The sequence below is a fragment of the Bidens hawaiensis genome, unplaced genomic scaffold, assembly GCF_021521415.1.
Source record: "Bidens hawaiensis isolate Kalapana, Puna unplaced genomic scaffold, B.hawaiensis_p1.1 tig00006907_1, whole genome shotgun sequence".
NCBI lineage: Eukaryota > Viridiplantae > Streptophyta > Magnoliopsida > Asterales > Asteraceae > Bidens > Bidens hawaiensis.
The window spans coordinates 269507-280374 of NW_027491473.1; the positions used below are offsets into that span (position 1 = coordinate 269507).

A 10868-nucleotide genomic window follows, 5' to 3' on the forward strand; every position below is an offset into this window, starting at 1 on the left:
GAAGACTGATTAATCAAGGATTTATCAACAAAACTAATCAACTTGGTCCGATTGTTCAAGGATTTACCTATGAGTAGTCTGACATGCGGGACACGTTGAAGTTAATTTCCATGTAGACGGTGGTGCCATGGTGGCGGGGAGAATCGGTGGTGGTGAGAAGAATCGGTGGAGGAGTTGACAAAGTTGACGTTGGTGAATCGAGGGAGGAGGAGTTGACGGATGAGCATTGGTAGATCGGTAAATGTTGTAGGAGGGTTCGGGTTGTTAAAAAACTAATGTGTAAAAAATAGTCTAAAAGATGTATTAAATGAGGCTAGAAGTCACAACCTTTTGGTTTTGGTTGTGAGTCATACTTCTTTGCCACTAGACCAAGTTGGTTGTTATGTAATTTTGTTAAAGCATTAAGTATAGATATAGTTTTTTTATAAAAATATATATAATTTAAAAAATAAATAAATTCCGGGCCTGGCGGGTAGTCGGGGCTATGGCCGTCGACTACCCTGCCATATGCCATGGCCGGCCTTGGGCGGAACGTTGGTCGAAGGGTGGTAGAGATATGGAGAGACGTATCCTAACGTCTTTATTTAGAAAGTCTCTTATCCGTACGTAACTTTATAGAATAATTTAGTCTCTTTTTTTTTGTATGTATTTGAGCTACTTTTAACTACTAGAGTATTATATTTCAACAGCTCAAAGCCAACGGAGATGAGTGAAAGTGAGTGTGTGTTGGTTAGAATCCCTCATAATATTCACGACAACAAAAGTGTAGCCAAGGAGTGGATTGACTGCCTAACTGGCAAGGAGACCACCAGAAGCTGCAAGCGTGAACGACACATTGAAAAAGTACCACCGTTACTCTTAAAAACCAAGAAAGGACGTAAGAACAGTGACTGTTACGAGCCTGCAGTGGTTTCTCTTGGTCCGTACCACCATAACCGACCCGAGCTTGCTCAAGCTGAGAAGTACAAACTCATAGCATTAGAAGAGTATACTTTAGGCACCGGAAAAACCGTAGATGCATTATACAACAAAGTGTTTGAGGTGGTACATGATGCCAGAAAGTGTTATATGGATGGTTCTACCGATTCTTACACCGACAAAGAATTTAGTCAAATGATGTTACACGATGCTTGTTTTGTTTTGTTCTATATCGAATGCCTGTCGCATAGACATGAGATTATATTTTTAAATGCTGATCACCTGGGCGCAATAGGAGTTATAAACATATCACGTGATATTTTGTTACTAGAGAACCAGATCCCTTTTGTAATACTGGAAGTTTTGTTGAAGCTGAAATACCCGGATGATAAAGGCGAAAATATCCTGAACGGATTCTTTAACTACTTAAACTATGGCGAGGTGATGATCCTGAAGGATAAGAATGTTTTGGAATATACCCAACAACCGCTTCATCTTCTCGAGCTGTACAGGTAGGGGTGTAAACAAGTAGTACTGAGCTCGAGTACAACTAGGCTCAAGCTCGTCTCCTTTAACTTAGGAGAGTAATCTCGAACTTGGCTTTTTACTTACTTTCAAGGCTAACCTATTATTTATTAGTTAATGCATAAACATTTTTAATAATATATACACACACACATGAGTTTTTATATATAACACATTATGCTATTTTGTTAATCAATTTTTATATTCATAATATTTACTATTTTATAAATATATTAATAAAGTTTATTTAAATATTAGGCTCGTTTAGGCTTAGAAGCCAACTTGAGCTTGATAAGTAGGTGAAGCTCCCGGTTGGTTCCATTTATTATATAACATTACTTTTTCTCAACAACCCGTCTCAATTCAAGTTCTTAGTAATCTAGGAGCTTGACTCATTTACACACCTATGTGCAGGTCTTATTTCATTTCGCTTTTTGCTCTTCATTCACCATCTTCTGGTCGTTCTCCTGAAATGTCAAAAATAATGCAAGAGTTAAAACCTGGTGAAAATTATAATTATGTAAAACTAAGCCGATCGTTTGCTTCAGTGACACAACTCAAAAGTAGATGGATTTACTTGAGACGTGTATCCGATGAGTCAACGAGTGACATGGAATTTAAGTCATATCGATGGTCGGGTGAGTTCAAGCTTGCGCATAGAGCGATCTCCTCCTATACAAAAGCTATTTACCTCAACATGATCGCATATGAGATGTGCCCTCGTAACCCAAATGACTTTCGAGTTTCAACTTATCTTCGAGTAATGAAATCGTTGATCACTCAACGTGAAGATGTGAGAGAGTTGAGACATAATAATATATTGGTTCATTGTCTAGGTAGTGATGAAGAAGTGGCAAAGATGTACGATGAGATCGAAGTTCCGGCTGTTAATCTTTACATGTTTCATCATATCAGGCAAGAGATTGAGAAGCTGCATGATACCAAATATAAGATGTGGTTTGCGGAGTTGACTACCGACTACTTTGGTAGTCCATGGAAGGCAGCGGGTTTGTTGGTGGGTTGTGCTATACTTGTCACTGCTTTTGTGCAGACTTACTTCACCATCAACCAACCGGGATGATGACTCCATATGCTTTAGTACTCCATCAACACCTGCTTAATTTTAATCCTAACTAATGAGATGATATGACTGCATATTGAAACGTTTTTAACTTTCACTAATTTGTAAACTATATATAACTAGTTTTATACCCATCGGTGGACGGGTTGTTTAATGTCATAATATAATAACCATCTTTTTTTTGCATTTTAACAAACACAATTTGCTTATCCACTTCAAAGATTCTCCAATGATTTCACTTGATGATTGCTTAGTATTCTCTTCATCCTTTTCCCCACAAAATTACATTATTTCTTCACCACCGTAGCTCAATCTCCATGCCGCCACCACCTATCATTGACTGGATTACTGATTTGTTAATACAATAATCTTCTTATTTGATGTTACCTAAGTCATCAAGAAAAGAGGAAAAAGTAAATTTTCAGCTCAAAGATGATCATCCTTAATCACTATATCAACTTCATAATACACCAGAATTAAAATTGTAAAATTTTGTGTTCAAAATTTGTCACGTTTAATCATTTATTAAAATTATAACTGTGACCCATTTACTAAAAAAATGTTTTTTTGATATGTTCACTAAAAATAATTAGTTTTGACCGATCACTAAAAACGATGTACCAAACCTGAGCAGCAGCCTCTTCATAATATTACTATTGTGCCATTTATTTATTTGATCAGCGAAAAAAAAAAAAAAACTTTTTTGTCATGAGAGACCTGGAGCACTAATGGGTCGGTAACTAATCATACTCTTTATCATTTGTTTTTCTCAAAATTGAACACTTATCTAATCCTGGTAATGTTGTCACTAATGCTAAGTTTAAACATGAAAAGTAAAATAAGGTTGGGTCAATATTCACTTAACAGATGAGTTAGGTATTGCATCCAACGGGTGTAAAACTCAAACAAAACATGTCAAAACTTACCTAAAGGATAATGTAAAATTTTATTCAAAAAGTAGATTATTTCAGAAGTAACATAACTTTTGTAATCAAATATAACACATTAGTTATTTATAAACAAATAATTTGACAAAAAAAAAAGTTATAGGTCAACCCACCTGGCTCATACAAAATGATATAAAGCTAATGGCTAATGTGAAGAATCGAGCAAAAGGGGTAATTTTCTATATAACCTTGAAATCTTTACATAATAAAAATAATTAGTACCAAATATACCCATTTCAGAAATTTAAGAATCTGTATTACCCATTCGAGTACAGAAGATTTACAAATAATTTATATCCTTCTTTTTTTTTCCTTACACTTTAAACGTGTATATCTTGATGCAGGTTTTAAAAGAAGAGTATAAATGTCAAAAGCATAAAAATGGGTATATTTGATATCATGTTTTTTTTGTTGGGTAAATATAATATTAAATGAAAAGATAACAAACTCATTGAACCTGAAAAATTAAGTACATGCCATCTTCACCTACTGTTATATTCGTAATGAAGCTTCCAAAATCCTAACCTAGCTAGTTTGTAGAAAGGTGGAAATAAGCAAGAACACCATTTGATCAACACCTTTGACTCCATCAACATTGGAAGACACAGATTGCTGAGAATGAAACAAACAACATTGTTGATCAAGAAAAAGAAAATATAATCATTATTATGAATATGAAATTACATACTTGAATTTCAAGTTATGATACCTGACTTAAGAGTGCAGACATAAAAAAGCATTTGTGCCACTTTAAATGGGTGGGTATGGAACTGAGTTTAAGTTATCACTGTCCGCATTCTATATCTTCAACAAAGTCACAAAGTTGAATTTGTTAATATAAAAACCAAATTAAACCACATACACTATCTTTGTGAAGTTAGGATGTGTACCTGAACTTTGGATGCAGGCAGATGGTGGTGTATAGATGCAATGGTGATCTCATTAAAATTTGTCATAGGCCTGAAAGTTAAAGTTCATTCAAAAACATATACTTCTAAAATTGAATGTGTACTGGATAAAAAAAGAAAAGAAAAAAGAAACAAATGACGCTTTGCTATAAGTAGATTATGAAACTAACATATTAGATTGTGAAGAATAATAAACTTCAGCTATAACTTTATTGATGACATTAACCAAATGTAAAACAATAAAATCCAAGACAGAGTTCTTAAGCACACGCACCGAATCAGTAGAACAAACGCTCACATCCAAATTGTCTCTTCTAATCCAGTACCTCACATGCCAACAGATTGGCAGCCGTTTTAAGGTTCAATCAGAGGTTCCAAACTGGTTGTTTCTAAATCATGAACTTAAAAACAAATAACAAACATGATGAAGTCGGATAAATTGAAAAAAAAACGAATATCAATCAAGCAAAAAAAACAACAAAACCAAAATTGTGCAGAGAAACCTGATGTTCAGGAGGGATTTGCGAAGAGACGTTTCAGAAGACGGCGTGACTGCGTGAGTGTGTGGCCGGCGATCAGAACTAAGTGAATGGAGAAAAGGAATGTAGATGGTGGTATGTCTCTGAAGAGGTAGATCCCAGCAGAGCCCAGTTGGACCCGCAAGACTCACCTTGAAGAGGGACGTCTGCGCAAAGACCAACTGGATCCGCAGGACCCACCATGCTCAGAGAGATGAAGACCTTACGCATAGTACGCCAGCTGTTCCCGCAGGAAAAACCTCCCAATGGTAAAGTACCCCGCCTGTTCCCGCAGCTGCGGATACAAGCCATGAGGGAAGGCTACCCGCACTAATAGTAAGGCTACACGCACAAGGCACTAACTCTTAATAATTCAGTAATGTCACCTGAAGAAAGAACGAGCAAGGCGGGAATACTCCCGCCCAAATGAGCCAGTCCGTACGCTTCTGGAAGATCTTTTGTACTATACCTGCCAAGGTATGGACAAAATAGACAAGATCTGGCCAAAGCAGCCCATGAACCAATCACAGGGTGACAGCTCACCGACAACAGTACGAGGAGGAGCATGCTCCAGTATAAAATGTCACTATCAGCCGCTGCCTACCCACCAACCCTCATCATGGCACGTACATAGCCTGTAGTTGGTGGAAAAGGAATAGTACACAGCCGGCCATGTCACTATCAGCCGCTGCCTACCCACCAACCACCAGCATGGCACGTACGTAGCCCACAGTTGGTGGAAAAGGAATATTATACAGCTGGCTATACCTGTTTGGAAACCTACATTCGGCTATAAATACTCCAACACCTTGGAACGGTATCTTTATCTTATATCATCTGATATTATCTTATCTTCTCTAGCTATTTCTCTTAATATATACTTATATTCAGAGCAATCTAGTCTGATTCTCACGCCGGAGGGTGGTCACAAGGAGGAACCCCCCTTCTCAGTGACGAGCTCATGGTGTCTGTTTTGCAGGTCATCAGAAGAATAACCATCTTTGCCGGACCTAACCCTCGTGGGAAACATCTACTTAACCCTAAGATTATCCGTAATCTGCCGGGGTCACTTAGTGTTTCTTCATTGGCGCCATCCGTGCATAAAAGCTAGAACTAATTCTTTTTCAGTTTTTTCAAAACCTCTGGAAAGATGGTTAAGGTTACTCCGATGCCAAGGCCAACGAGTGACCAAGAAACTCCGGTAACCACAACCCCAGCTACTGGGGGGAACACCGGCGAGTACACAATTTTTACGAACACTACCCCGGTTACCCAAGCCGGGGCAAGTGCAGTAAACAATCCGTCACTGGGATTCACCGATACCCAGTTGGAGAGACAACAGACGAGGCTCCCCCGCCAAACACTTGATCAAGTTAAAGCGTGGGCGGAAGCACGTCAGAAGGAATTCCAAGCTGAGTTGGATGAACGCTTACGTTCACTCCAACAGGCTGACGAATTCGGAAGCACTCGACAACAGCTCAACATGAGCAATGAGTGCGAGTACTTGGACGATGATTGGGAGGAGTCCGACAGTGATGCAAACCCTCGTCATAGGGCGAAAGGGAAGCGCAAGGAAACAGACTTCCAACCGAGAAGGAATTTTGGAGAAACCTTCAAACCAAGGAACGCGGGGGGAAACCCACGTGACTTCTCCAAAACCTTTAGACCAACTGTTGCAAATGCGGGAACGTCCAAGTTTGCAAGGGACATTGCGGAAGCAATCGCCCCGAAGAGTGCCAAACAGATGTCCAACATCGGCACTTATGATGGTATATCCTACCCAGACGATCACTTGAACAGATTCATAGCGGGGGCAACCGTCAGCAACTGGACGGAACCCACGTGGTGTTATATGTTCCAGATGACGCTGGTTGGAGCGGCCAGGGCATGGTTTGATCGTTTACCGGTCCACCACATCTATGATTGGGCGGACTTCCAACACAAGTTCAGCCAGCACTTCAGTCAACAGAGGAAATATACTGAAGAGCAGTGGACGATCCTCAACTGCGTTAGAGAGGAGGATGAATCTTTACTAGACTTCATCACTCGCTTCAACTCGAAGAAGCTGAGTCTGGGCGCCATAAGTGAAGATCTTGTTCGCGCCGCTTTCATCCAGGGCGTCGAATACCCAGAGCTTATCCGCACGTTGACGGGTAAAGACGGCATGCCATCCACATGGGATGCCATCATGACGGCGGCCAAGCGCTTTGCCGAAACGGAGAAGCAACTGGGTAGGGTTCTTCTCCAGAGTACAAACCTCTACACGCAGAGGACTAGAGAAAACAACGTCCGGACCGCCCGGCAAAACAAAAAGAGGAAGCTAGGTATTTGGCAGTCAAGGGTAAACTTTGACACCTCATCCAGCTTTCGTCCACTAGTAGGCGGAAGGGATAACACACACCCATCAAGCCGAAACCCCCGGTGGACGCCACTCACCAAAAGCGTCACGGAGATATTTGCCACCGAAAAACTCCCATGGCCAAAAGCTCCAATGATCCGGCAGCGACATAACGCGGATCAGAGCAAAGCCAGCTGGGGCACTACATCACTTCCCGCACTCTTGCTGACAACGGCGCCTCGTCAACAGTTATGTACAGGTAGTTCTTCGACAAGCTAGACGACGAAGACAAGGAACGCCTGGAAACGGTCTACGCCTCGATGGAAGGGTTCGACGGCAGCACAAACACCCCCCTGGGTATCCTATATTTCCCCGTCATTCTCACGGACGGGAAACACTCCCGCACAGAAGACGTGGACTTTGTCGTAATGAGGAAGCCACACCACACATACGACATTCTCTTCGGGAGAGACGGGATGGCAAGATTCAATGCCGTGGTATCTTCAGTCCACGGCATGATGGGATGGCCAACAGCTGAGGGTGTAGCGATGATCACCGGTATTCCCAGGTATGCATCGTATCTGTCTCATCTAAACCCAAACCAAAGATGGCTAAACCAACCATCACTGAACCAGAAGAATGGGCCTTTAATGGCAAATACCCTGACCAGGCTGTTACCATTGGCCCAACAGTCACTGATCCTACGCGCACCTTACTCAAACGCTTACTACAGAAAAACGCTGACATCTTCGCGTGGACACCAGCTGACATGACTGGTGTACCTCGAAGTAAGGCAGAGCATAAGCTCAAGTGTGACCCGGCTTTTACGCCAGTCATACAAAAGCGCAGAGTAATGGGGGCGGAACAAGCTAACGCGTGTAGAACCCAAGTTAAGGAACTCCTTGACGCGGGCATCGTACGCGTTAGCAGATATCAAACATGGGTTGCAAATCCCGTCATGGTACCGAAATCTAACAAACAATCGCGCATGTGCATAGATTTCAAAGACTTAAACAACGCATGCCCCAAAGATTGTTACCCGTTACCCGAAATTGACCTTAAGGTAGATTCGTTAGCACCGTTTCGCCTTAAATGCTTCCTTGATGAGTATAAGGGGTACCATCAAATCCACATGGCCGTTGACGATCAGGACAAAACCGCATTTCGGACGCCCGATGGCACATTTTGTTATCAAATGATGCCATTCGGACTTAAGAATGCCGGGTCCACATACCAACACCTGATGGACAAAGAGTTTCATGCCCAAATTGGGAGGAACTTGGAAGTCTACATGGATGACTTGGTCATCAAAAGCCCTGAGCCAGAAGCGATGTTGAAAGACATCGAATAAACTTTCAACACGCTCAGAAAGATAAACATGAAGCTCAATCCGAGCAAGTGTTCCTTTGGGATGGAAGAAGGGAAGTTCTTAGGAGTCATTGTTACTAAAGATGGCTTCAGAGCGAACCCTGAAAAGGTCGAAGCCATTATCAAAATGGAATCACCTACTACCATCAAGCAAGCTCAGACACTGAATGGACGACTAGTCGCACTTAACCGCTTTTTGGCAAACCATGCGGATAGGTCGTTCCCATTCGTGTCAACATTGAGAAACTGTTTAAAGAAAACGCACTTCCGCTGGACACCAGAAGCTGAAGCAGCTTTTCAGGAAATTCGGTCACGCTTGATGAACTCCCAACTCTCACAGCACCAGAAGCGGGGGAGGAATTAATCCTATACCTTTCCACCACATATAGAGCAACCGGGGCAGTCCTGCTAGTAGAGCGAAAAGGCATCCAGATGCCAATCTGTTGGTGCATGTTTTTGTAACAGATGATCTTTCGTGTTTGTTAGAATTGAGAGCAACGGTCAAAGGGGAGACTGTTGGTGCATTTTGTGACCGTCGCTATGCAATTCTGACCAGCGGAACGCCACAGGCGAAGTTAGCACAACTTCGCCTTAGGCGAAGTTACGAAGTTATCACAACTTCGCCATAGGCGAAGTTATGAACAACTTCGCCTACTGACGCCTACTGAAGTTTATATATATATACTTGTGTCTTGTTTAGGTTAACGAATCTAGTAATTAGTGTGTGTTTTGAGCAGTTTGTTTGTTTAGAGAGAGTAAGAGACAAGGAGAGTCGTGTGAGACGACCCGAGGTAGAGCTCACCTCGGGTCAGTCGTGTTTTCTGTTTATGTTCTGTATGTCTCGTGGTTGATTATTATATATAAGAATCTGCAGATTTGTTTATCCCGTTCTTGTATTTGTTCGTGTATTTGTTCGTGTACGTGTTTGTGTTCTTCATCTTGTACACCATTAACGAGTCTAGGAGGATTCCGCACTCCTAGACCTCGTGCGGATCTCGTATCGATCGGCGACGCCCCCGAGGGAACCTACATGTGGTATCAGAGCCTTAGGCTCTTATGCTATGGTTCGAGATCTGCGTTTTGGTGTTTCTGGCACGTTTCTGTGCGTTTCTGGCCGAACAGCGCCACAGGCGAAGTTATTGTTCATCAGGCGAAGTTGCCGTCACTGTTCGTAGGGTTTCAGCGAAGATATAAGGTCTGGCGAAGTTATGAACAGGCGAAGTTGACTTTAGGCGAAGTTGACTTCTCGGCGAAGTTAAAAAAAAAAAAGTATTTTGGTGTTTTCGTCTGTATGGCCAGGTGTACACGATTATTGTGAGACCGGAGATGTTGTTCCGTCAACGAGTGAAACTTGTTATCTCTGGGTCTTACGTGTGAACAAATACGTGTCAACTCTGGATATGGAGTTGAGTTTGTGAATGGGATATTGATTGAAACTGGATATTGACACATATTTGGGTGTTTGTGGTTGACCAACTGAAGAAAGTCAAATTGAACTGAAGGTTTTTGTCATTACTGGATTGCGGTCAGAGCATATTATTTATGTTATTTTCAAGGCGTTCGAGAATTGGATCCTGAAACGTGATGCTTATTTATTAGAGTGAAAATTCTGGAACAAGTTGGATTTAATCAGGAACTAAAGTGTTTATGTTCTTGATCGTTATCCCTGGTGATTGAAGATGCTTCGGATTAATTAATGGTCATGTGTTAGATTCTGTCAAGGTGGTTTTGTGATGAAATTGATCACTTGATGTTGAGTAGTTGAAGATTAAACCTTATCGTATGCCGACGAGTTGGTGAAGTTGTGGAAGAAGCCCAACTTCACGTGTTGGTGAAGTCAGATGGACTCACGTGATTGGTTGAGATGATCTATTGGCACGAGGATGCATGCATTTCAAAGACCTCAATCGTTATAGTCGGAGAAGCTTACACTGAAGGGGAGATCTGATATGGAAGACGCTAGGTGATTGGTAGATTTGTGAAGCTACATGACAGTTTCAGACACGGCTGGTTGAAGGGCAAACAGAAGATCATCAGTTAAGAGGGAGTCTGTTGGTGCATGTTTTTGTAACAGATGATCTTTCGTGTTTTGTTAGAATTGAGAGCAACGGTCAAAGGGGAGACTGTTGGTGCATTTTGTGACCGTCGCTATGCAATTCTGACCAGCGGAACGCCACAGGCGAAGTTAGCACAACTTCGCCTTAGGCGAAGTTATAACAACTTCGCCTACTGACGCCTACTGAAGTTTATATATATACTTGTGTC

The 10868-nt window shown here is 41.7% G+C and overlaps 1 protein-coding gene across 1 annotated transcript; it reads left to right on the forward strand.

Moving 5' to 3' along the window:
• Positions 1-689: 689 nt before the first annotated feature.
• On the forward strand, positions 690-2601 carry LOC143633800 (UPF0481 protein At3g47200-like). The gene is made up of 2 exons (XM_077102040.1): positions 690-1430; positions 1858-2601. The coding sequence occupies exons 1-2, from the start codon at positions 706-708 to the stop codon at positions 2522-2524; spliced, it is 1392 nt and encodes a 463-aa protein (XP_076958155.1). The 5' UTR covers positions 690-705; the 3' UTR covers positions 2525-2601.
• Positions 2602-10868: the final 8267 nt, after the last annotated feature.

Excerpts from the sequence above, each read along its gene's own strand:
- LOC143633800 (XM_077102040.1), top strand. The coding sequence starts at position 706 with ATGAGTGAAAGTGAGTGTGTGTTGGTTAGAATCCCTCATAATATTCAC. Across the intron at positions 1,431-1,857 it reads CATCTTCTCGAGCTGTACAG|GTCTTATTTCATTTCGCTTT; the intron begins GTAGGGGTGTAA and ends ACCTATGTGCAG.